General features: G+C 51.5%; 1 protein-coding gene across 1 annotated transcript in view; it reads left to right on the top strand.

Annotated features, from left to right (window-relative positions):
* RAB6B (RAB6B, member RAS oncogene family) overlaps positions 1-27,148 on the top strand; it is a 59,976-nt gene that overhangs the window by 7,155 nt on the left and 25,673 nt on the right. Inside the window, exon 2 of the mRNA XM_045791793.2 lies at positions 20,083-20,141. Coding sequence (XP_045647749.1) covers positions 20,083-20,141 — 59 coding nt within the window. The remainder of the gene's footprint in view (positions 1-20,082; positions 20,142-27,148) is intronic.

Genomic DNA, 27,148 nt, shown 5'->3' with positions numbered 1-27,148 from the left:
GAAACACATAGTGATCTGTTGGGCCTCATGCTTAAAGGCAGGTTCAGACCCTGTTGTGGGGAAGAGAGGACAGAAGAACACGGAGGCCCTACAGACTCGAAGTCGGCTATAAATGTTTGCTGGGGAATTATGTGCCAAGCTCCTTGCTGATGATGAGCCAGTGGATCACAGCATGGGGGGGATGGGAAAAGGCCTTTGATTCCCCTAGGCTGGTGAGGGGACAGGGGGATTGCGCTAAGAAGCAAGCAGGGTCTCAGTGTGGCAGTCTACTGGAGCTGGACTGCTTATCAAACACTCCATTATGCTCTGGGGTAACCCTTCTCCTGGTCTCATCCTCCCTTCAGGCCTGGAGATATCAGGGCCCTGGAGACCCTGATTCTGTTCGGGGTCAGCCGCCAGCAGCCTCTGTGGTTGGATAAGCTCCAGCCATTCTCTGGCTTTCTTGATATATCCTCAGAGGCTGCTGAGCTGGGTGAGCACTCAGGCCAATGGAGCTCTAACTCTGGTCCTGTAGTTCAGCACCGGCTCAGGGTATGATGCCAAGCCAACAACACTCCCGGGCTGGAGATGACACTGCTGGCTAGAGGGGTCAGAGGGACTGCAGAGATGAAGGCATGCAATCAGGGCCTCTGCTGTCTCCCCCAGAACTTCCCTGGCCAGGCCCAGTGCAGGGTCCTCTCCAGCCTGCTCCCTCTCCTCCTGGGATGCATTCTTGGCCCTCCTCCCTGGTGTGCCCCCGGGGCGCTGTGGCTCATCTCATCTGATGGTGTGTTTGACTCAGGTTGCCAGGCAGCGGGGATGGGGCTGTGCAGCGGGGATGGGGCTGTTCTGCCCTTCCTGCTGGCATGTGATTTTCTATACAGAGAGGACCTTTGATGGGGACAGCAGAACCGGGGACAGCTCCCAGGTACTTCCGACTCCAGGACACTTCTTTCTGCAGCCAGGTGGGTGGGTGGTAAGCAGGGAGGGCTGGGAAAGAGCTAGCGCCAAGTGGGTATGCAGTAACCCCACCAGACCAGCCCCAGCTCCTGCTCCAGCCCCATCACTTACTCAGTGTTCCTGAGCCCTACACTTCCACCCCAGCCCTGCTCCTTACTCTCTGGGTGGTGCTGGGATATAACAGGGCCACCCCAGCTCATTTTCCTCACCAGACAGCAGGGTAATCCTTACCTTGTTGGGGTTGCATGAAGATCAAATACATCAATACATGATGCATGGTAAATGCTCAAGTGATTGGGTTCATGAAAGAGTGGCCGCAGTCCCCCCTTTTGTAGATGAATGAGGGAGGAAGAAGTAGGGGTGGAGGTTTTAAGACTCACTGATGGATCATTTTTTGTAGCGAGCTGCAGAGCCCACATCCTTGTGATCTGATGAGTGGAGCTGCATACCCATTTTATAGATGAAGAAAGTGTGTCTCTGGGAGGGGAAGGCTTTTGCACAGATTGCAGGACTCGGACCGGTTACTGCTGAGCTGGGGAGAACTCCCAGGCCTCAGACTCCCTAGTTGGCATTTTTCCACTGCCCATGCGGGCAGGAAGTGGGACAGATTCACCAAGCCTTGCTCTGCTGGGCCCCCACAGCTGCTCACAGGAAGAACACCTCATCCTCATAACTTCCCCAAGGACAAGGAGCGCAGCCTGGGTAGACGACAGGGGCAGAGGATTTGCCATGTTGTGTTTACAACAGTAGTTGGTGAGGGAGGCAGGTGATAAATGTCAGCCAGTGGCAACATGACCATTAAGCACACAAACAAGGCTCTGGGCGTGGTCTGCTGGGGGGCGGGGGGTTGTCAGGGAAGGCTTCCCAGAGGAAGTTTTGCACAGTGAACAGGAATTCATAGGCACACAAGGGAGGCATCTTGAGCAGAGGGCCCAACTATGCCAAGGCTAGGGGGCTGGGAGGGGCTTGGAACTTCTAGGGGAATTTGGCATAATTCAGGGTGGCTGGAGTCTGGCATAGATGTGGGGGGCGAGGTGGTGAGCATGGTTAGAAAAAGTATTGAGCCTGGGGAAGTGAGCAGGGTCAGGCCCCAGAGAACCTCGCTTCCACACACAGGGTCTGGGTCTTCCTGCAGGCAATGCAGACACACTGGGGAGGGGGGCTTGACCAAGGAGGGACATGTTCATGGATTAGAAGACAAAGGTGGAGTATGACCTGATTGGAGGCAAGAGATGCGGGCAGCCTGAACCAGGCCAAGAAGGGAATACTCAGAGCATGGAGTGTAGAGGAGGGTGTGTGAACCTGTGCTTCCTTCCAGCTCTGAGATTTAGGCTTCTGGGCACATAGATTTTCCTGGTTCTTTATAGGGTGAGAACTCCAGGATAATGAAGGGTTGTAGGGGAGGGGCTCTTGTCCTTCTCTACAAGGCAACACTGTACTTGGATGTACCAAAACCAGCCAGCTTGATCTCCTCTGTCCTTCCTGCCTCCACAATGCCCTGGTCCCCTGACTGGCTTCTGTCCTGCCAAAGGGGTGCTCCAGGACTGCTAGCATCCCTTCCAGACTCTTCCCCTCTGCCACCTGCTCAGGACAGGATGCACCACTTGGCGTGAAGTTGGTTATTAGATGTCTGCAGCTCCAACCCCCTGATTATTGGGTGTGTGAGCTCCCTCTGCCCCCCAGTCATTGAGTATGTGAGCTCCCCTGGCTCTTTGGTCATTGGGTATGAAGCTCCCAGGCCCTCCAGTCACTGGGTGTGTGAGCTCCTTCTGCCCCCTGGTCATTGGGTGTGTGAGCTCCCCTGGCTCTTTGGTCATTGGGTATGAAGCTCCCAGGCCCTCCAGTCACTGGGTGTGTGAGCTCCCCTGGCCCTTCATGTAGCCTTTTATTACTCCCTCCCTTGCTGGGCTCCTCTTCCAACTGATGCTTGACCCACCATCTTTGCTTTCTCCCATGGATTCCCTTGCTCTCCTTTGCTGAATTCTAGCTCCCCAACAAGCTTAGGGGTCCCTGAGAACTTGAGGGAGGTCAGCATTGTATAAGGGAGAGCCCCACTCCCTGGCTTGGAGACAAAAACCCAATCTCAAGCTGTCTGGCTACACAAAAAGTGAAGGGCAAGAACCAGGGAGCCAGAGTAGAGGCAGGGACTAACCAGAGAGCGTGGCCTGTTCGGGTCAATTGGTGCAGTCCCCTGCCCATGATGCAGCTCATGGTCTATTCTCAAGGACTGAGGCCTCACCCTGCAAAGCCCTGGTGACCTCTGCTCCCTGTCCCTCTTGTCTTCTGCCCAGGGAGTGCCTGTGGAAGTTACTAAGCACCACCTGGGTATGCCTTTGTGAGTGTGGCTGGTGAGTGAAGAATATCCTAATTATCAGTAATCAAGCACGTTTCAGTCACTGCCCGTGGCCTCTGGGAGCCGTGGCAGATTAATTGTCTGTGAGGTCAGGATGGGTAAGGAGGCCTGTTCACTTGCGTGGTGCTCGGCAGAGGTGTCTCCCCTGCCTGGAGTTGCTGCTGTGGAGATAAATGGGCCCAGAAGCTAGCCACAAGCAGCTCAATGCACCTCTGACCATTTGAACCCCCTCTGTTCCCTCCTCATTGCCCCAACCCCTGGGGCAGAGGCAGGACCAAGAGACCTGTCCCTCATTCAGGACTGGAGAGCTATAGCCCTGCCCTTCGCATGAGAGACAGGTCCCTCTGGGGATGGTGTGTTAATTCAGAGAGACATGGAGAAAATGTTCTGTTCTGACCCTGTGGATCAGCAGGGAGTAAACTGCAGACTGAAGAGAGTAGAGCGAAGCATTTCGGACTAGTGTTTCTTGTTTGTTTCCCCATCCAGTGAAGGGAGAGGGCTAGGAGGAAAGAATGGAGAAGGGAGAGCCATGGAAGCATTGAGAAGAGGAGGGGGGCACTCCCCCAGACACAGACCGACCTAGGTGTGCCAGTCACGGCTCCTGGAGCAGCACTGAGGCCTTGGGAGAACCAGGGTGGTTTGCCGTTCTAGGTGGTGGCGCCTTCCATCCCAGGTTCTGCCCAAACAGAATGAAAGGCTAGACGTTCCCACGGACGTATTGATGTGTACTGGGCACAGGAGTGAGGGGACCTGTTCTGTGTTTGGGTCGAGGACGAGGTGAGGAGCGGGGACTGCTGCTGTGGAGTGCTGATGACCTCGAGCGAGGCGGAGCAGGGGTAGAGAGAAGGGCTCTTACCTTGTCCTGGAGGGTGAGAGAGGATGTTCAACAGCAGCCCTACCCCGGTGCTGGGCTTTGAGGAGCACACTCAGCTCTGCCCCTCCCTCTCTGAGGGGGTTGGCTCTGCCCCACTGGGACCCTGCAGTTCCTAGATTGGGCGGCTGTGAGCAGGGTCAAGTCTTGGGACCAGGAGATCTTTGTTTAGTTCTGCTCTTCTCTGCGTAGAGAGCACCTCTGAGAAGGGTTTTTTTTTTTTTTTTTAGGGAGAAAAAAAGCCCCTCCCCTACCAAATTAGCCAGATTTTTAGAATATTAACAGATCCTACCTGTAGCACCAGGATCCAGAAGTTCTCTGATTCCAATTCATTAAGACCCCCTTCCCACTTCCACAACCAGCCAAAGTGCCACCAGCTGCTGTCCAGATCAGAGTCAGAAATGCAGGCCTGAAAAAGAAACTGGCTGACCACCTGCCTTGATTCTCTCCCACCTACATCAGAAGAGGACAGAATCCCACGTTTGGGGTCAGAACCCAGCTCCCTCCTGCCTCCATCGTGCAGCAGAAGGGCTACTCTAAGCCATCATTCTGGTCTGGATGATGTCGGCTCGTCCATCCACCTTGGCTTGGGAGAGCTGAATGTGGTGTGTGAGAACCATGCAGAGCAGTGTGTAAATGCACGGTGCAGTGGCCACAACAGGGGTCCAGCCTCCCCCCCCGCCCCATCTCAAGCCTCTGTCCAGGCTGGCTGCTAGCTTCTGTCTTAAGGCAGAGAGGCCTGTGAGGTTCTGTTGCAGGCGACCAGCCACGTCTCTGCTGTGGGAGAGGAAGCAGAGGCTGAGTGAAGAGTAGAGGTGGTGTCTCTTAGGAACTTGTGAATGTGGGATAGTGTATCACAGGCGACCTCAGGTGACCCCGAGTGAGTCATGCCCTTGCATAGCCCCTCCCCTCAAGTGCGCATGGAAACTGAGGCTTGCTTCTACCCAGTACGGAGTGGCAGAGGTGATGGGTGTCCCTCCCGTGGTTGCTCCTGTAGAAGATTCCTCTTGCTTGCCTTGAAGATGCAAGCTGCCATGCATGAGAGGGCCTGTGAGGGGTCATGTGGCGTGGAACTGTGGGTGGGTCTCTAGGAGATAAGAGCAGCCTCTGGCTGGCAACCCCAACAAAATGGGGGCCTCAGCCCTCTAGCCACAAGTAACTGAATTTTGTCAACAATCACAGGACCTTGGAAGAGCTTGGACCCCAAGCCCTAGAAAAAAGTGTTGATACTATGCTGATACGATGATTGCAGCCTTGTGAGACCCTGAGCAGAGGACCCACAGAAGCCATGCCCAGACTCCTGTCCACAGAAACTATGAGATAATCAGTGGGTATTGTTTTAAGACACTAAGGTTGTGGTGTTTGTTACACAACAACCAATAACTAATACAGATGGGGTGAAGACTGTCCAGGAAGGAGAGAGTTTAGAGATGCCCTTGTTGTGCAGACAAGGATTTGGAGCATCCAGGGTGGGGCCAGGGCCTGCTCCAGGTTCAGCAGCTGGCTGGGACCACCCACAGCAGGAGTGAGGGAGGCCCCTGGGAGTGGGGCCCTGGTTCTTGCTCTGCCGTTGCTTGCTTCTTGCGGCCTGGAACAAACCGTCCTGCTCCCTGGACCTCCGGTTTCCCCATCGCATGCTGGGTCATGTCACGTGTCAGGGCTGGATCAGACTTTCTCTAGCTGCCTTCTTGCCATGACTTGGTATTTTGCAGCCACTCTGATCTGTAAGCCTTCTGGGAGCCAGGCTTTTGCACCTTAGAGCAGTTTACTCTCTGCTGCTCCTTGGCACTTCCTTTGTTGCGTGTGTCCACTGGGACTTCAGAGGGCAGGATCTCCTTGTCCTGAGCGTACTTCCGCAAGCCTTACGGGCTCAGAGAAACCTTGGAAGTGGAGATCTGGCTGTGAACCAGGAGAGATACTGTGTGATTCTGGGCAAGTGGCCCCTCTTCTCTGACCTCACATTCAGTTCAGTGAGGGGCTTGGGCAAGATTAACTCTAAAGTCCTCGATGGCTCATGGCACTTCTTGTACAGCTTTTGAGAGGGCTTCTTCGGGAACCAGAGCTTGTAGGATGGGAACTGGGTGACCCTGGCTACCATCTCCTTTGTCCTGGCACCCAGGCATCCAAGTCCACAGGGCAGACCTCCGTTTTGACTCAGCTTCCTCCCTCCAGCCTGGCCCTCGGGTCACCCCAGTGCCCGGGCAGCAGTTGTCCCTAGTTCACAAGCGCTGGGGACACAGTGTTCCTCCCTCCCTACTGGGTGGGGTGGTCCTGTGCCCACGCCCAGGCCCAGGGTTCTGGAGATTAGAGCACCTAATCTCAGAAACAATGATCCCCATCTCTCAACTTCACCAGGAAGGCCATCCCTACTCCCCGAGTGAACCCTGAGCAGGTGACCTTGAGTCCCCCACCGAAGCTTCTTTCTGTTGACTGAGGGGAGATCTGCATATCCATTCTTCCCTTCCCAGCTGGCTCTAGAGGTGCAGGGGCTGGGATTGTGCCCGTTGCCTCCTTGTCAAAGCAGCAAGGTGAGCAGCAGTGAGCGGGCTGGGTGAGGGTGTACACAGGAGAGGAGGAGGAGCTGGGCCAGGAGGAGTGCCAAGAACAGTTCCCTGTGCTCGTGGAGACCTCAGAGACAGCACGCATGGATGTCAGCCCAGGGTCCTCTGAGGGGGTTGGGCATCTGGGAAGGTGCCCTGCCTACATTAGCCTACAATCTGGACACCACCTTCCATCTCCTGAGCGAGCTTGCTCTCTTGGCCAGACCGTAGCAGTGCCCCCATGGATGGGGGCTGTGGGTCCTGTGTCTGACTGGACCTCAGCTGACAACCTGGGAAACATAAGCCATGCCTCTCAGCAGCCCCTGCTCCTTCTCACTGCCCTACTCTTCTCTCCCTGTTAGTGAGGCTTTTACCGTCGGCGGCACCAGCAATTTGCTCCGGGAGGAAGGGATAAACATGAGCACGAATACGACTTTGCCAAACTCTGTGCTGTGGATGGGCCACGAGTTCCTATCAGTTCAGTAAACTACCAAATTGCATTAACGCCAGCCTCGTCAGAAGATCAGCTGGTGTGGGAATTTGGCATGTGCTCCCTCCTTCCCTCAAACAAACATACATATCCTTGCTATGAATTAATTTTTCACAGCACCCATGCAGCTGCTCAGGCATGTGGACGTGACTGGCCTGTGTAGGGTCTGAATGGAGTTGAACTGAGCCTCGGGCCATTCTGCCCACCTTGGTCTTGCTTCCCAGGGAAGCCATGCCAGAGGGTAGCTGTGTGCGCTGTGGGTGGGGGCTCCCGTTCTGAGCAGGGAGTAGAGGGTGGCTAGTACTCAAAGCTAGCAGGTGCTGGTGCTGCTGTTGGGACCTGGAGGGGGGAACCTGCACCCTTTTTGAAGCTGACAGGAGTGTTTGAGGTGACTCCGTGAGGCGGAGAAGGTCTGGGCAGTAGGTGCACTAGTTGTGGTTGGGACGAGCTCTGCAGTCCACACAAGCTGTGTGGTCAGGTCTCAAGTGGTTGTCAAGAAAGTCCTGCAGGTGCTGTCTTGACCCGATTCTTAGTTTCACAGCTAAGACACCAGGAGGATCAGGGAGTTCCCACCCACACTAGGGCTCTGGTGCCTGCTGGATTGAGCATGCGTGTGTGTGTGTGTCTCTGTGTGTATTTGCGTGCATCTCCATGCATGTGCACACATGGTGGCTACGCATGGACTCTGCCCACTGAGCTGATCTCTCCAGGCTTGCTCAGTCAGTCTCCTGGCCCATGATTAGAAGGGCTCATAGCAGCTTCTGGTGCCCAGGTAGGTCCTGGTTTTCTGTAAAAGACTAAGTTGATGCCAAGTACAGTTATATTCTGGTTTCTTAGGAAAACTTCATGTTGACCAGAATGTTTAACAAATCAGAACAAGCCATTTCCTGAATGTGCCAGGAATCTGAGAGACATGGATATGTGCACATATGTGCATAATTTTTAAAAATCACCATATTTCTTTTTTCATTTAACTTTTTATTTTGACATAATTTTAGGTCTTTAGAAAAGTTGCAAGAATAGTACGAAGACTTCCCATGTGCTTTTCACCCAGAATGTTAAGTTTTCACTGCTCTCATAGAATTTATAATATGAGAGGTGAGGGTAGGCATTTCTACCTACATTGTACATATGAGGAAGCTGAGTCTCAGAGAGGTTAGTAACTAACTTAAGATCACACAGCAAATAAATGACAGAGCCAGGATTCAAATCCTGATCTGTCAGACTTCAAGTGCATGTACTATGTGTGATGCAAGCATGAGAGCAGGTGTCCTGCTCCTCTGCCCAAAGAACTTAACTTTCTTGTGTTACAGATCTGCTAGCAGAAATTGTTTTGGCGTTTGATTCCTTTTTCTCACCTTCATTTTAAAAAGATTTTTGCTGGGTATGGAATTCTGTGTTGACAATATTTTTCTTTCAGTACTTCAAAAATGTCACTTCATTTTCTTCTGGTGTGTGGTTTTTGACAAGATAACAAAAATTTTTTTCTTCCGTGTTTTCTTTAGGTCTGTGTTCCGGCATATTGTTATTTTTGTTTACAAAGTCAATGATCTTTTAAAGATTTTTATTTTTTAAAAGATTTTATTTTTAACTACTCTCTACACCCATCCTGGGGCTCAAACTCACGAATCTGAGATTAAGTGTCACATGCTCCACCAACAGAGCCTGCCAGGTGCCTCAAAGATTTTTAAATAATATGACAGAAATATTACATATTTAACTATATATTAACCATTCCTTGTGTTCATCATTCTTTTGTGTAGACCCACATTTCCGTCTGGTGTCATTTGACTTCCTCCTGGAGGACTTCCTTTAACGTTTCTCATTGTGAGGGCCTGTAGGTGATGAAATCTGTCAGTGTTTGAATGTTTGAAAAAAATCTTTATTTCATCTTTGGTTTTGACAGATGTTAGATAATATATATCTGAAAGTTACAGAGTTTTAATTTAATAGGTTTTTCTCTTTCAGTACTTTACATATATTGCTCCATTGTCTTCCTGCTTGCATTGTTTCTGAGGAGAAATTGCTGTCTTCTTATCTTTGTTTCTATGTACATAATGTTGTCTTTTTTCTCTCACTACCTTTATGATTTTCTCTTTATCACTGATTCTGTGCAAATAGGTTATGATGTGCCTCTTTTATGTTTCCTTTGCCTGGGATTCATTGAACTTTTTGGATCTGTGTGTTTATAGTTTTCCTCAAATTTCAAATATTTTCAGTATAATTATTTCTTCAAATATTTTTCTCTGTCACTACTCCCCCACAACCATTCTTTCGAGGACCTTAATTACATATATATTAGTCCACTTGACATCATTCCACAGCTCACTGGGATTCTAATCATTTATTTCTGTTCTTTTTTGTCTTTGTTTCATTTTAGGTATCACTGTGTCTTCAAATTCGTTGATCCATTCTTCTGCACTTAATCTGGGATTAATCTCTTGTTAATCCCATCTAGTGTATTTTTAAATATCATACCTCTAGAATTTTGATTTGTGTGTTTTTTAATGTCTTCTATATCTCTGTTTAACTTTTGAACATAGGAAAGTGGAGTTATAAAAATTTTTTAATGTCTTTGCTGATTCTAACATTTGTGTCAGATTGGGCCCGGTTTTGATTACTTGGTTTTTTCTTCCTCATTAGAGATCTATTTTATTGGTTCTTTGGATGCCTAGACATTTTTATTGGGTGTTAGACATTGTGAGTTTTGCCATGGTATGTACTGGATAGTTTTTGTATTCCTATAAGCATTCTCACAGTTTGTTAGCTGGGACTGGAGTGGTGCTCAGTCTGAGACTAATTATCGCCCACTATTGAGGTATTCTTTGTATGCCTGGTAATTTTTTATTGTCGGGTGTTAGACATTGTGTTTTGCCATGGTGTGTATTGGATAGTTTTTGTATTCTTATACATATTCCTAAGATTTGTTAGCTGGGACTGGAGTAGTTCTTACCAGAGTGGGGCTAATTATTTCCCACTTCTGAGGCACAGCCCAGTGTCCTGTAAATGATGAGGCTTTCCACTCTGGCTGGTAGGAACAGACACTATCCCCAGGGCTGCGTGGATGCCAGGCAATTTCCTTTAATCCATTTGGGTGGTTCTTTCCCCAACCTTGAGTAGTTTCCTTACACACATTTGCTGATCCATCCTTGGCTGAAGACTGAGGATGTTCTGGAATTCTCTTTCTCTCTCTGCATCTCCCTTCTTGCCAGCACTCTGTCCTGGGAACTCTAGTTGCCTTGTTTTCTCTGGACTCTCAGTGCTATCTCCTCTACTCAGGGAGTGTACCTGGCTCCATCCTTCCTGTGCTATGGCATGAAATGTCCTCAGAGCAAAAATTTGAGGGCAGTTGTGGGGTTCACGTCATCTGTTTTGTGTCTCTCAGGTTTTACTGTCCTTCATTGCAGGGTCTTGGAAATCATTGTTTCATATATGTCATCTGTCTTTTTGTTGTTTCAAGTGAGAGGATAAATCTGGTCCCTGTTATTCCATCTTGACCAGAAGCTGAAGTCCTGGGCCCTTGGTTTTTCACTTAATCATTTATTTGTAGGAATCACTGGTTTGGACTCATGATTGTGAACAGTGACTTGGGCAGGTGGTGGTGTTGGGGCTGGTAGCGTCCTTGCTTTTCATCAGTGATGTTCATCCAGTCGATTATATTAACATGTAAATTTAACTGGCCACATGATTTCTGCCCTCCATACTCTTTTCAAGAACTTTCTGTTGTCCAGATCTTATAAAAATCTTAGTATTAACAACTAGTTTGGTTTATCTCATGAATACTGTGAATCTTACAATTGGTCATGATTTTTGTTTGTTTTTGTCTTTTTGGTTTTGGAGATTTTCTTTTCTTTTTTTCTTTTCCTTTCCTTTTCTTTTCTTTTTCCTTCCTTCCTTCCTTCCTTCCTTCCTTCCTTCCTTCCTTCCTTCCTTCCTTCCTTCCTTCCTTTCTTTCGTTTGGCTTTGACTGCCAGGGAGCTCAGGTAATTTCTTAGTCTGACGTCTGGGGCTGGGTAAGATGTTATAAGATGTATTTCTGTAAACAAACTCTTTGCTCCAGCCTTCTCTTTTTAGCTTACTTATCTTTTGCCTTATAATCCTCTCCAAATTCTCCATTGCAAGCAAGAGACATCTGCTCTTACTACCCAGCTGATTCGAGCAGAGCAGACAACGAATGTGAGAAGTGATTGGGAAGTTCGGAGTCTCTGGGAGGTTCAGAGAACCAGGCTAGAGCAGCAGTCTGAGTCACACCAGGACTGATCCAGGAGGAGGCACGATTCCTGTGCTGGGTACTGACAAGAGCAGATGCTGAAACCCACATCAGGGCTGCCTCTATATGCAGAACCCAGAAGGAGCCCCCCCCCCCCCCCAGAGATTCATGTTGGCCATTTCTGGTGGAGTCTCATGTGAGGCTCCAATGGGAGAGCAAAGTCACGTGCCTACAACATGGCTGCAAGAAAGGCTCCTATACTGGCTTTGGACCTCCTCAAACATAAAAGGGGTATTCAGAAAGATCGGGAGGCTATTCGGTATTGTTATTGATATGTAACTACTGTATCCTGATATTATTTTAAGCAGTTATATTTTCAAAAGTAACCAATAACTCTTTTGGAGGAAAAAAGGGGGGGAGGGGTTAAGCCAGGCTATCACGTAAGTGCAAGCATTTCTTGTACACGGCAGTCACACGCCTCTCCCTCCGTGCCAGTGCCCCCTCCCGGCTCCAGTGCCCCGCAGCCCTCTCTCCAGAGCAGACAGAGCCCACTCTCTCAGGGCTCCAGACCAGTTGGGGGCAGCATGGGGATGGGATGAGACATTTGAAGGTTGGCAGAACCCAAGGGTCAGAGGGAAAGGAGCCCATGTTGGTGCTTTCGTCAAGCTGTATTTCAGGCTTGGTAAGCATTTGTCACCAGCCCCAAGGTAGAAGCAGGCCTTTAAGACCATCTAGCCCAACCTCATTGCAACAATGACCTCTTAGCCTAGTGAATGGCAGAGCTGAGAGGTATGTTGGTAGGGGGCCAAGGGAGGGGATGACACCCCATGCCCCTGACTCAGAGTAGGCTTTCTTAGGATCACTGGGCTTGTACAGAGGAGCTAGGGATGGGTGGAGGACAGGGGGGAAGCGAGACAGTCAGGAATAGGTCAGGCTCCCAACTGGAGGAGGAGAAAGGGCCTCAGCCAAGCCCGCCCCAACCGCTGTCCTGCCGACCCCTCCCCTCTCACTCCCTCCTCCCTCCTCTGTTCTGTCTTCCCTTGGTCCCTCAGTGAGGCCCAGGTGGCGGAGCAGCCTCTGTCAGAGGGAATTAACACACTTAATTAAAGTGTCCGATGAAGAGCGTTGCATATTTCTTAATTACTGTCGGAGTCTTTGGGGGACGGTTTGAAATGGGATTTTTCACATTCCTCATTTAGCCTACAGTGAGCCAGCCGGCCCCTCAGGGCTCTGGCGGGAGCTGACAAAGCCCTGGTCTGGAGCTGCCTTTCCGAACATGGGGTGGTAGGGTGGGTGGAGTGGGGAGCCTGGCCCCTAGCCCTCCAGGCTTGTCAACCTTGCAGGGAGGTTACGGCAGGCTTTTCTGTTCTGTGAAAACAACACAAAAGGAAACGAGGGTCAGACAGAAGTAGCTGGTGTCTCACTGGTTCCTCTCATCACTGTAGGACCCAGGGGCTGTGCACCCCATGGTCAGGCCAGAAGGGGGGACTTTGTGGGCATGGGGGTGCAGGGGAACAGTGGAGTCCTCTCCCCAGGCCCCTGCAGAGTAGGGACACTGGCCCAGGATGGCCTGATCTCCTTCTGAGCTGCAGGGCAAGGACTGAGCCCTTTAGCAGGCAGGCCCTCCCCAGCACTCATACAGCTTTTCTCACTTGGGTTCTGGAAACTGAGCCGATGGAATACCTGAGTCACCTGGGCCCAACCTAGGAACGGATTATTGGCCTCAGCTGTGGGGAAGCAGATTTGCCTTTTCAGTCCGAAGGCCGCCTTCTGACAGCTGCAGACATTCTCTAACCTGGGCCTGGCTGTGGGCCAAGGATGCAGAGACCCTTTCCCTGGCATGTGGAATGCTCTCCTAAAAACACAGGTATCAAAGAGGTGGGCAGCCTGCCAGTGTGGCCTAGATATGGCAGGGGGTTCTTCTAGGTCTTTCCTGCCTCCTACTCTGGGCCTAGCTCTGTGGCCCCAAGGAAGACCAGACTGAACCCCACTGTCCAGCAGCATCCCATAGCTGGTGTGGGTGGTAAATGTGAATGTGTGGCCTAGAAAAGATTATGGGTCAAGATTCTGGCTTAACTCAGCGAGAGGGCTATGCTGTGGGTAGTTCATGCTCTGCTAAGTCTTGCCAGACCTTCCACAAAGTCTCCAGCTAATTTCTTGTGCTCTCCCTCATGTTCTGCCCCATTTCTGGCCCTCAAAGAAATCTCCCCACCACACCCACACCTGCCATGGAGATGACAGGGTGGAGAGGTGTCCTTCATGGAGGGAGACAGTATTAGAGCAAGAGTCTGGGGGCTCAGGGCCCACTCAGCTGTCAGCCTGTGACCTGGGAACAAGCCAAGCCCAGGAGCCCTCGTAGCTACTGACCCCAAGGTCCTGGGAGGGTTTCGCTTCACGTGGCAGCTGTATGCAGAGGATACCTCGTCCTCACATCACCAGCTCCATCCAGTCCCTCCCCTGGGGCACCGTTCCTCCTGATATCCCATTCCTCCTGATATCCCATCCCCACCAATTAAGACCCAGCCCAAATGGCCACCTTCTCAGGAGACCCCTGCAGTTCTCCAACCGAGTGGCCTTGTCTTCTGGTGGGCTCTCAACTGTCCCTCCCCAGTTGCTTGGCACTTTAGGAATCTGCACCTGAATAGCTCCCCCACTGGAGCAGGGCTGTGGGGGAGAGCAGAGGGTACCTGCTTTCTCGCTGGGAATTCTGTGCCCAGCATGGGCCTGGCACAGAGTAAGCTGCCAGTGGGTGTTTGTTGAGTGGGTAGAGAGGCCTCTGCAGCTACCTAGAAGCCACCCAAATGTACAAAAATCTACTTACTGGGACCTGCCCCTGAGATGGGGACTGGGGCCTATGGGAGGCTGGTGGAGCGAGGTCCAGGTGGGTGCTGGTAGCTGACTGTGAAGGGCTGGCATTCAGTCCACATTGCACTGGTGGAATTTCCAGGGTGTATGGGACTGAGCTCATCGGACAGGTTTACAAAACACGTGGGTCAGCAGCACACACTCGGGTAAGAAAATAACTATTTTATGATAATGACAATAATGAAAAATAAGCTTAGATTCTCAGCTCATGAGATTGAAAAATTATTACTAATCATTTTTTTAATGGTTTTCTTTCTGAATTTAGTGCTGGCATTTGTGCTTTGACCTGACAATTTAAAAGCTTTTGTGGGTGACCTGAATTCAGGTGACTTTACTTACTTGGTGCTGGCTCCTCATCGAGTTTACTTAGACATAAGGAATGGCTCCATCGTCTGCTAGTCACAAAGCCAGGTGACAGGGAGGTGTCCTGGGCTCTCTTCCGCATCTGACCAGTCGTGAAGTCCTGCTATCCCTAGCTCTGTTTCTCCCCAGCCCCACTGCCCCTGCTTCCACTGAGATCTGCTGTCTCTCCCTGGACTGCCACCCCCAATCTGGCCCCTGTAAGCCATTCTGCCCAAAGTGCTATAAGTTTTCTTCCTAAAGCACGGATCTGTTGCTCTGGTTATGTCATGCATATCACAAACACCCCAAACCTCAGTGGCATAGGACGATGTGAATATTTACTTTGCTCAGGAATCTGTATGGTTTGGGCAGATCCTGGCAGGGAAGGTGTGTTTCCGTGTCACTGGGCATCAGCTGATGGCTCCAAGGCTGGGGGCTGGAGTCATTGGAAGGCTGCCTCACCCACAGGTCGGCTGCTGGTGGGGGCCTCCATGTCTTGCCAGGTGGGTGTGTCTGTGTGGTCCTCCCTCACGTAGGCTGCCTTGGGCTTCCTCACAGCATGGCGGCTGGGTTGAAGGGGCAGCTTCCAGAGTATAAGGGAGCAGAAGTACTCCAGACAGAGGCTGTGCTGCCTTTCCTAACCCAGCCTTGAGAGTCACAGTGCCATTTCTGCCATAGTCACAGGCCCGCCCAGGTTCACCCCCAGACAGAGTATCAGTGGCACTTTGTAAAAAGAGCATGGGGCTGGGGAATATTGGGTGGGCCATCATGTTATGATGAAGTTATGAATGGCCACACCTGTTCCCACCACTTCTCTACGTAAGACCCCTCAGAAGCTGCCCCCACCCTTGGGAGAGAATCCATGCTCCTTGGTGTGTTCTCTGCCCTGCTGGCCTTGCCTCTCCTCTCTACCTTCCTTTCCTTCCTTCCCTCCACAACTGGCCCTGGAGATGGATTTTGGTTTAAATCAACCCACTGGCCCCAAGGAGCTTCCTTGAGCAGTGTTTGTCACTTAACCTCTCTTTACACACTGGTCGGGCTTCATTTTCCCCGAGACAAAACTCAGATGTGGAGACCTCCCATTGTATCCCCCATGGTTCCTGGACACATTTCTGCACCCCCTGACCTATCGCCTCCTGTCCCTTGTCACGAGCTTTGTGTCTCTGCCTCTGTGCCTTTCCTCACACTGTTCCCTCCACCTGGAACACCCATTCTCCCTCACCCTCACCCTCACCCTCCCACAGCTTGGCGACTGCCCTGCCTCCTCCTTGTGGCCTTCACAACTGCCCAGCCACCTGGGCCTCTGCCTTTTGTGATCTCTCGCTTTGCTGCTGGTCAAGCCTTTCCATAAACGAGCACGGCGGTGTGCATGGGGCATGGACAATGGCGTCAGATCTGGGTTTATACGCCAGCTCCAGTGCCTACCAGCTCTGTGGCCTTGCTGACAATAACTAACTCATGGGATCGTGATGAGGATTCAATGAGGGAACCTAAGTTAAGCACCACCTTTCTTGTCTGGCGCTGAGTAGAAGCCCGGTAAGAGTCCGTCTTCTTTGTAAAGACTCCTGGCACATGCTCAGTAATGAATTTTCTCACCCTCATTTGGTTGAAAGAGGACAAATGCATCTCCCTGCTTAGTCATGCGGGACTAAACTACCAGAAGATACTGCTGAGCCATGAGCAGAGAGAAGAGCGCAGTAACGATATGCCTGCTTATTGAATATAATCCTGCCAGCGGAGCTGAATCTTTGTCCTCAGAAACAGCTCTGCGTTGCTGCAGTGGTGTCCGAGAGCTGCTGTTCCAAGGCATGTGGGACAGTGTGACCTTGAGCACAGAGCTGCGGGGGGAGGACGGCTCCCAGAGGCGGCAGGAGCTGGTCGAATGCACGATGCCGCTGCCCCTCTTTCTGGCCTCCCCTCGCTTTGGCGCAGTGGTAGTGCCCAGTCAGGTGATGGCTGCAGCTGTCCTGCCACCCTTCACGGTGAGCCTGAGAGAACAGGATGCCGAGGAGGCAGGCGGTGCCAGCTCTCCGTTTGCGGGTTCCCAAACCTCCCACCCAGGGCAGTCGTAGAGGCTCTGAGCCACATTATCCTGGTAGCTGCGGACAGAGTATGGGTGGTCTTGGGGAAGCTCCAAGGCAGGGAAGAGGGTGGGCTTCTGCTCTGAGAAATGAGGCCTGGAGGAGCAGTAAGAAATTATTCCCTTCTGCAGCAAATCAGTAATAAACCCATCATTCAGTCTAGGCTTCAGGTGGGGTGCTGGGCCCCAGGTGTTCAAGCCCACTCACCCTCACATGTTGAGCCCCGCCTTGTGCCTCTCACTTCCCAGTTTCTGACCTTCCAGATTGGGTTAAGCGTGGCCCCAGCGGGTAAAAGCCCCCTACCTCTGTCTGGTCCCAAGGACATGGAGCCTTGTCTTGCTGGGGCCATTTCCAGAATCCTATGACGTCCATAGTGGTGGTAGCCATGACCTGGCAGAATCCTGAGACCTAGGGTGATCCCAAGATGCTGAGGGGGATCAGGGAGAGGAGCTTGTGCGCTGGCGAGGCCATCCCAGCCTGGCCCCACTCAGTCTGGTCCTGGGCAAAGAGCTGTCAACTCATTTCCCGTTGGATAAAATGAGGATGATGTGAGCACCTGCTTCAGAGTTGAGGCCTAAACCGTGTTAAGAACTTAGCGTGGGGTTGCTGCAAGCACAGAATTCCCACCAGCTTCCAGTGGGGAGGGGTCTCATGGCTTCTGCTCACTGCTGTCAGGTAAATCTCTGCCTGGCACCCCTGGCATGTGCCCGGAGCACACTCTGAAAACACAGGAGGCACGCGCTGCCCATCATGGTCATTGTGGGAACGCGCAGGAAATACTGGCAGGACTCCACATCTGGAAGTTCCTCCTGCACAGCCCCAGTGAGCAGCTTGTTGTCTCAGGACCTTCCTCCACCTAGCAGTCACCCTGCGAGCCAGCGCTCGCCCACTGCCAGTGGTTGTTGTCTCGAGATGGGATGACTTGGCCTTCGAAGCCCTTGTGGGGATTTCTAAGTTTTCAGACACTCCATGGACCTCCTGCTCCTCTAGTTACTTTCTGTGATTCCACGGTCTCTCCTCCCTGCCTGCTCAGCTGCCCCGGGGAAGAACCCGGTGCAGGAAGAGAACTGGTGTCATCCTTCCTTCTCCCCGTCCTGCTCCTGATGCTCGCTCCCCTCCCCCAAGATCCGAGATGTGGTGTGTCACCACCTGGGGAAATTACTAGTGGGCCCTGCGATCCCCCTCTTCCCGAGGAGGTGGTAACTTTCCACTGTCTCTTAGAAAAAGAGGATGCTGTGTTCTCTTGATTTTTGTCTGCTTCTTGCTCCGGGTTGCACTCTGTGGTCCCCTTAGCACGTTGCAGCCAGGACTTTCTGTGTGGGGAAACCTCCATGCTCACCTTCAGGTGAAAGTTAAGGGGAGATTTAGAGCAATTGAAAAGCATTTGACAGATTAATACCTTTCGGTTTCCCAGTTAGATTAGAAGAGATCTTGATATGTTACTGCTCGTCCCAGAGATGTTCGGAATAGAAATGTGGCTCTTGTGACGCCAGCTGGCATATGACCCGGCACTACCACCCAGAGCTGGCATCAGACCCCCCCCTTTAAAGGCGTGGCCCCGATGAGACTGCCCCCCACTTCAGATGCCATCTGCAAGTGGGCTCCCCAAGGACACCACACATCTGACCAACTGGCCGCAAATTCAGGGGTTCTCGTGACCCTCTTCAGGTTCTGTAATTTACCAGAACATCTCACAGAACTCCAGAAAGTGTTCTACTTATGATTATTTGATTATAAAGAATGCAAATCAGAAACAGCCAAATGAAGAGACGTATGATGGGCAAGGTCAAGCCAGTGGTCATGGTAGTGATTTTTTTTTTTATCTGATATTCTGGAAATTGTCTCCGTATCTCAGTTACCTGCTGCCTCCTTCCACTTTTAAGCATTTCCTATGTACCTGGCACTTCTATTTAATTCTTACCACTGCTCTTTGAAGTCTTTGATGTTATTGTACCCATTTTAAAATGAGGAACTGAGGTCCAGAGGAGCGGTGGCCACCTCAAAATGACACAGCTAAACAGGACCTCAGCCAGGATTTGAACCCAGCTAATCACTTTTGGGTGAAAGCTGGGGCCATCTACATTTGCCGCAGTCTGTCAAATGTGCCTTCTGGCTAGAAGACAACTGCATTTCCCTTAGAAATGTTGGCTGTTGGAAGATGGTTGCATGTGTCTTATATGGTGTACTACTAAGGCTTCAAAACTGGCAAAAGACCCTTCCCAAAGGAGCCAAGTTGGGTTGCCCTGCTCAATCCAGGCAGTGACCAGCCACCCCACCAGGCCCAGCCTGTGGGCATCCCATCCAAGAATCAGGGAGACGCAGGATGGAGAACCTTCAGGTGCTGACTCTTGCTTTCCCTGCCAGCATTGTCTGTCTCCAGCAGCCCAGAGCAGGAGGGGCTCTGAGCCAAGCTCAGCTGGGCTAGTCCCCCTCCAAGCCTCCCAGGCCCGTGGCAGAGACTTGGTGGGACAGTGTAGAGAAGCAGTCCATGCTGGGCCTGACCCAACAGATGTTTCTTTGTCACCCTTCCTCCCCTCCCAGATAATGAGAAGTGCTGGAGTAGGCATTTCCGCCAATGCCAGGCCCCAGGGGACCTGCACAGGGTTAGTTCAGAAGCCAAGTCTCGCAGTTTGGCAAATTAGCAGCATTTGTGGAATTCCCAAGAGCCTACCTGGTTTCTCTCAGCCATGCCCATGATTCTTGTTTGGGGGTGTTATTGCCTCTTAGAGGGCATTTGCAAATGTGGAAGGGTGTCCTGGGTTGACTCAGGGCTCAGGGATCCTGCCAGCATTTACCTGGCAAGGTCCAAGGATGTTAAACATCCTGTGAGGATCTGGGCCATCAGGCCTACTGTACAAAAAATAGTCCTGCCCTTGAGAGACATTAGGGGATAGCCCATTTACTTCCACTACCCCCAGTTCCTTGGAAAGCCACCCTCCTTTCTAGTCCCCAGGCTGAGTGAATGGGGAAAAAAGAGCATGCCTCCATCCCAGCCTGTGGCCAATGGCAAGGGCGTATTTCCAGGAGATCATGGGCCCAAGCGAGAGGAGCATCTTGTCTTGCACCAACTTGCTCTGATTCTTCATATATGGTCCTTGCCTTACTCGGGCTCTTGGGGGTCAAAGAAGACCTGGGTGTGGGTGGTGAGAATTCTTGGGACAGAGGAGGCCTCCTGCTTGGTGCTGGCAAGAACTCCCCTATAGCCCACCAGTGGAGGCTTGGCACCACACCTCGGGGTCCCTGTCCAGGGGTCTGCCTCCTGCTTCCGTTTCCGCATTTCATCTTTTCCTCTAGGCTTTTCTGGTTCCTAATCTGTTTGCTTCACATGATATGTGTTTAGAGGAGTCTAGCGTACCTGCCCCAGCTGAACACCTCTCTTCTTGTTTTGCAGTCGGGAAGACGTCTCTGATCACGCGGTTCATGTACGACAGCTTCGACAACACGTACCAGGTGAGATCCTGGGTCCCCCTGCCTCCCCCACCAGCTGGGATGGCCACCTAGAGACCAGGCTGGCCTCTCCCCAGGGCTCTCTCATGCTGGACGAGAGCGCGATGGTCCTGGGGCCCCTGGGGGTCTGTTTTGCATCGGAAGAGCTTCCCATCTGTGCACTGGCCCCAGCCCAGTAAAGACGCGGGGCCCTTTTGAAAATCCAAACCTTGATAAAGGAAACACTTTCAAGAGGACAATTTGAAAAACAGAGGGAAGACACATTTCAGTCTCAGTTCTCTTGCTCCCCATGGGCAGGTCTGAACCATAGTAGTGTTTGGTTACTCGGAGTGTCATCATGTAGAGGAGAGTGGGTAGGCAAGATGTAAAATGAGGCAGATGAAAACCAGAGCAGTACGAGAACTTGCTCCTCAAGCATGGTTATGTTTGCTGGACCCTAACACCCAGGTGCATGCATGCACGTGAACACACACGGTTACTGAAGCACTTCCTTCCCGGAGAGGCTGGTTGTCATGGGCTTGCAGTGCTGTGTGAGGACAGGAGGCTGGACAGAGTGCCCCCTGTGGCTCCTGGCTCTCAAAAGTGGTCTGGGGCCAACCAGTGGCCCAGAGGTGGCTCCACGAGGCCCAGAGACTAAACTCCTGGGAGTCAGTAACATTGTACTCTCCTGGCATTACTGGTGAGTCAAGAGGATTGTGCAGATGAAATGAATTTCCCTTGCAACTATAGCTTTTTGTGAAAGGCATCAAATTGAATCATTCCAACTATTTTTAAGAAAAAAAAAGATACTTTCTTCCTTAAAGAGACAAATAATCATTTTTCTAATCCAGTGGGTTCTGTAAGATACTGGTTCCAAGAGATGTTAGCTGGTGTTACTCGAGAAGAAAAGGTAGGGATGAAGGTTCAGTGCTTAAACAGATTTGGGGAACACCAGTAAACAAAAGTCAATCGACTTTTCTATTGCAGGACTTCTCAAGGCTTTTACTACATCAATATATAGTTTTGATTTTCTGAAGGAGGGATATAGTGTGCAGGATCTCCCAGATGTGTTTGATCATGGAATCCTTTTGTTTCTGAGTCCTCAGAGGACACGTATTTATAGCACAAACCAGGGGCTGCTGTGCTAAGAGGTCCCTCCACTTCCCTGGACACAGAGGACGCGGAGTACAGCTCAGTGCAGATTACAGTCCTGTGTCTGCTCTTTAGTCTGTCTGTCTCCCTCAGGACATCATCTTTGCCTCAAATACACTCTGTCTGCCTCCTCTAATTCCTGGCTTTTCCTCTGCTGTGTCTGAAATACCAGATAACTAATGGCCTTGGGAAGAGTTGACTGAGGGTAAGAACGTGCGGCTCTGGGAGGGGGTCCCGAGTTCTCTGCACAACCCTCGGCACTGGCTTTAGAATGTCTGTCTTGGCCACAGTTAGTCTTTGTTGTGTTCTCTCGAGGCCAGGGCTTCCCAGAGGCCTCCGCGTAAGGGAGTTCTGCCACATTAGTCTTCCTTTGAGATTACAGTTCTAACAGACTTCAGTTCTGAAGTCTGGGTATGCATTTATTTGTGTGTATGTGTATTTATACGTGAATGACCTGGTAGATATTATTTTGATTATTGATTTTTAAAAAATACTTATTTATAATGCCTCTCATTGGTATCCCATTGAAAACAATGGGACTCTTGGCTGGCTACTCTTCTTGGAGGTAGGGAGCAGCAGATATGGCCCCAGGGCCTTTGCAGTGACCAGTGATTCTCATGGACATGGATCAAGGCCTCAACTCCTCCCCATGTCGTTTGAGTTTCCCAGAATCTCCTCCTACTTCCATCTCCAGTGTCCTCTCCTATTGCCTGCTGCTTGCCCTGCATCCTGTGGTCCTGCAGGCCTCTCCACTCACTGCTCCCCACACGGGCGACAGTCACGCCTCCGCACTTTGGCTCATAGTGTCACCTCTCCTGGAATGACCTTCCCTCTCCACTTCTCTGCTGTGAAAAATTTCTTCTGACTCATCAAGACTCAGAGCACTTGTTTGCTCTGCATGTGGGGCCCTCCCTCTTCTCTACTACGGCCCCCTCTGCCCTAGCACATTGTCCTCAGGTCTTGTTTAGTCTCCCATTTCCCTAGGAACTCCTGTGTGCTCGGCTCCTTGGACGGGCTCTGCGTTTGGCTGAGGCCAGGACCCCTCAGATCTGCCACTATGTTCGTAGGCCCAGCACAGGGCCTAGCCATCACTGGTGTTGAGTGTCTACTAGTACCAGAGTGGCTTGGAGAGGTACTCTCTGCCTTGGTTTTCGGACCCCACCAGGCCGAGAGGCCACAAGGGCCAGATGTCTTGGTGAGGAGAGAAAGCCCAAAGGGAAGCACGACCTTCCCCACTCTGGGCTTTTTTGACGTTGTTATTGCAGCAGATAGAATTTCTTTCCCAATGCTCTTTAAAATGGTAATTAGGCTGGGAGGCCAGGGATCCAAATCTGTGCATACACAGGCCATTTTAATGAACTCTCTGGAGGAAGAGAGGGGGAAATGGTATTGTTTATTTTGTTTTTCTTAAGACAGTGGCTGAGACAATTGGGAAGTAGACAAGATCCCCAAGGGCTCTGGGGAGTGTTTCTGGTTGTTCTTGGCCACTCCCAACCAACCCCCTCAAAAATCCTCTCCATCAGCCAGCAGAGCCCCTCACTGCCCCTTTAGCTGAGACACTCAGTTCCCAGGACAAAATCATCCCTCCCTCTCTCCCATCCTTTTGTATGCCTCTGGCTCTGTCTCTCATCCCCCATGTTCCTCATTCACTCATTCTGACCGCAGATGTTTGTCAGGTGCCTTCTCTGTGTCTGGAGGGACAGTGGGAGACAGTGACCTGGCTGCAGAATCTGGCGCTGCCCTCAGCCGGGGCATGGAGGGCAAGGGGGTTCAACCTCATCTTGGGTGGCAGCGCGTGAGCCCTTCCTCAGTCTGGGGCTGGAGAAGCCCGAGGCCCTGAGGGGCTGGCATGAGGACTTGTGAGGACCAGGGGCCTGCAGAACTGGGTTTCCTTATTTCACCTCTCAGAGGGTTCTTGTCTGCCTGGCAGACCACTGGGGGCTGCCACCTTGTCAGCTGGCGGGCCTCAGGAGACCAGGTCCCTTGCCACCTTCTGACTGGCACGGCCCCTGCTCCACACACGTGCACCTTGTTCTCCTCTCGACACATTTGCTAACCAGCCTCTCACCACCCCTCCCGTCACCCCATCTAAACCACTCACCTGAAGAAGCCAAAAATCAAGACTTACAGCCTGGCGAGATTAACGTCTGCAATAATTCTCTTGTATAAAACCCTAACTAAAAAATTGCTTTCAAAAGTTGCTGTAGAAGACCCCTTCTGGTACCTGCACTATGATGAGACTTGACCCTCTGTGTGGGCTCAGTGGAACACACCTGCAGGTCTGGGCCTTGGGCCAGCGGTTGGAAACCTGCACTAGCGCCATGATGGGAGGCTCCACGCCTCTGCGGGAGAGGCCAGGATTTGGAAGCAGCACTCTCCTGGGGTTTCTCATGGGTCCCTCAGGGACTCTCTGTCTTGCTGTATATTAGCATCACCTACGGGGGTGATGGCCCGGAGATCCAGAGACTGTATCAGGAAGGAGCATTTTTTAAATCTCTGAGGTGATTGAGATGAACTTCTAGCCTAGGCCAGAGCCAGCGGCCCGTACATCTCCCACCACGGCACAAATTAGGAGACCACTGACCTAAGGGGCGGCTCCCGGGCTAGGGCCCCGACCTGCTCGAGCATACTCAGCTGCTCCAGGAGCACAGGACCAGTTCTGAAGGACTGGGAGGCTTTGCCCGTGCTGGGTCACTCTGGGGATCCCATGGAGCCTCTGGGAAAGGAACAGAACAGCTGTGTCTGCTGTGCCGTCACAGGCTAAGGGGTGGGCTGAGGAGCTGTCAGCCCCTCAGCAATCTGCACTGCCCCGAGGCTTTCCTCTCACCTCTGGGCTCTGGATTTGTTTCCCAGGGCTGCCATAGCAAATGACCACAAACTGAGTAGTTTTAAACAACAGAATTTAGTTTCTCACTGTTCTGGAGGCCAGAAGTCTAGAACCAAGGTGGGGCAGAGCTACACTCCCTCTGAAGGTTCTGGGAGAAAAATCCTTCCTTGCGCCGCCCCCCAGTGTCGGGCAGCTGCAGGCCTCAGCCCCTTGTTGTGAGGCTGCGAAGCTCCAGTCTCTGCCTCTGTCTTCATGTGGCCTTCTCCTTCTGGGCCTCTGTGTGTCCTCTCCTCCTCTTAAAGGGACACCACTCACTAGATTTAGGGACCTACCCTAAATGCAGGATGATTTTTCATCTTGAGGTTCTTAACTGATTACTGATTCTTAACTGATTCTTAACTGATCTGATCTTAACTGATCTACAAAGACCCTATTTCCAAATAAGGTCACATTCTGAGGTTCTAGGTGGACATGAATTTGGGGTGGGACATTCTTCAACCCACTACGGCAACTCCCAGTCTGATCCCCTTGGGGCCCAGACCTTCTGGCTTGGGCCTCAGCACCATCTGGAGCTTCAGACAAGGCAGGGATCAGTGGCTGTTCTAATGGGCACAGAAGGTTTCTGGGAGGGGAGCATGGGACAATTTCACTGTAGCTGTGCTGGAGGGAGGAATGATTACGTGCTGAAGGAGAAGGGTTTGTGGAAGTCCACAGGGTAATGATCCAGCACTGAGAGTGTGGGGGGGGGGGGGAGGGGCGGGGTCTGCCTATTGCAGTGGAGGGTAAGAGTGGGGTCTTTGGATGGATTATTGGCAGGGTGCATGTTGATGTTCATGGGACTTACACGCTTTTGATTTTATTGGTACTTTGCTCCTTTCTTCATTAAATATATATATATGAAATTATATTTTACAGCGGTTGTTAAAAGAACATATAATCCAGACTAGATTATTTTATATTTATTATTATGTTCATTTGTCTTTTGATTTTAAAAGAAATTAAAAGTTAAAAAATATTTTTATGGTCCCCTGAAAGTACCCTGGGCCCTAGGCTCTAAGCGTGCCCTGCCTCATGAATATGCGGGCCCAGATGGTTGGGACTGTGGAAGGCCCTAGAAGCTCAGAGGGGCTTGGGCTCGTGAGGCAGGAAACAGAGAGCTATTGAGGGTTCCTACTATGGGCACTGATGCAGTCAAAGATTTCAGAGTTTGTAGGAGACAGATGTGGAGCACTGGGCTGGGACAGGGGAGACAGTTGGAGGCGGGGCTCACTCAGACCTGGATGCAGCTATGTGGGGCGGGGCAGGGCTGGGTGGAGTGTGACTGAGCAGTTATGCAGGGCCGAGTGGGAGGTGAGTGAGGGGCCTGGGCCAAAGACAGAGACACCACAGGGCAGTAGAAGGGATGAGTGACCAGAGAGGGTCTGTGGGATGCAGAAGAGGGAGGGGCCGGAGTGGGCCCTAGGTTTCTGTCCAGACACCGTGGAAGACCATCTGTGCCATCAACACAAAGAAACACGAAGAGTCGAGTGGGAAGGAATGATGGAACAGCCAAGGGAAGGTGTTTGAAAATGACTGGTATGTGGGGCGGGCCCTCGAGTGGTTGCGCAGAAGCTGGACCCCCGAAGCCCTAAGAACTGATGAGTCCTGTGGGTTGGAGTGTAGAGAGGAGGGGGCGGACCAGACGGAGAGGCCTCTCTCCACAGAATCTAGGATGCCGCCCGTCCACATGTGGTGTTCAGGTACCCGCCTGGCACCTGGGGGAGACAGGGACAGTCTGCCCTGGTAGAGGTGGTCAGAGTGGGGTCACACACCAAGGACAAGGATGCAGCACGTTCCCTTTTACCTCAGCTCTTTCTTTCGCCTTCGAAATGATGCCGCATGAGGAGGAGGCCTGGGGCCAGATCCCAGGTCTGTCACTTAGAGACCCTGGACCAGCGTTCTGCTTTCTTAGTATTGCATTCTCTTTTAACTTAGAAATTATTTCGATAGGATTTAACCCCTATATCACCTAGACCAGTTGCCTCAAACTCTAGCAGTAAGAATGTGGTTAATTTGTATTTCGACCATAGCTCACATGGATCTTAAAGTCTAGATGATGGAAAATCATGGGCCAAAAGTACCGTTGACATAGCTGTGCATTACACAATACTACATAGGAAAGTAGAACAGAACAAAAAATGGCAGACAGCAGCAGCAACTCTCCCTCCAGCTAGGTTGATAGGGACGAGATGCCTCTAACCAAGTGTCTGCTAGGGGCTCGGGGGCCTCCCCACCATCCCTGCGCTCACACCGGGCACAGGGTGCTGCTGTGCTCCTGGCAGAACGCGGACCTCGAGTCCTCACTGAACTCTAGCAACAGGACGATTTTATTATGTTCGTAGAGTGGAGTTCCAGCTTCACAAACATTAAGTTCTGTGGTCAAAATGTGAGGCGACAGTCTTATACAGTAAAGTCCCCCTGAATGCCAGGTAGCTTGGCGAGATGACCCTGCTCTCAGAGACCCATTGGGGTCCCACCAGTCACCCACGTACTCCGTCTGGAAATGATGTGGTTCTGGACGGAGGGCTCACCTGCCCTTGCTCTGACATCTTGTCTTTCCCTCCCTCCTCTCTTCTGCCCTTTCTCTCTCTCTTTTGTTGAGCATATTACAGATTAGGAATGTGGTCACCTCCTAGTACAGAAAGCTGACTCGTGGCGGCAGGTACAAGCAGTCCCAGTGGGACTTGAGGTGGCACAGCTGCGCAATCATGCTGTCAGTCCCTGGGCTCTCGCTCTCACTCTGTTCCTCCTTCTGGTGTGTGGGTTCTCGTCTGCATGCATGCAGGCTGGCTGTTGCTGCTCCAGACATCACCTCTGCATTCAGGGCAGAAAAAGAAAGCAAGAGCTTCCCTGGAATGCTCTCCCTCTCCACCAGACTGCAGCTTATGTCTTATTGGCCAGAATTGGGTCACCCGATCACCCTTAGCCTTTGGAGAGGCTGGGAAAGCAGAAGGTCGCTTTGACCGTCTTTAGGCAAGCAAGGGAGTAGGAGGTGGCCGGTGGGTATTGGGTG

Source organism: Ursus americanus, chromosome 20, assembly GCF_024610735.1.
Source record: "Ursus americanus isolate L20-20 chromosome 20, mUrsAme1.1.p, whole genome shotgun sequence".
In the NCBI taxonomy this organism is placed as follows: domain Eukaryota; kingdom Metazoa; phylum Chordata; class Mammalia; order Carnivora; family Ursidae; genus Ursus; species Ursus americanus.
The sequence above is the reverse complement of the archived record's forward strand: the minus strand, read 5'-3'. Positions and strand labels throughout refer to the sequence as shown.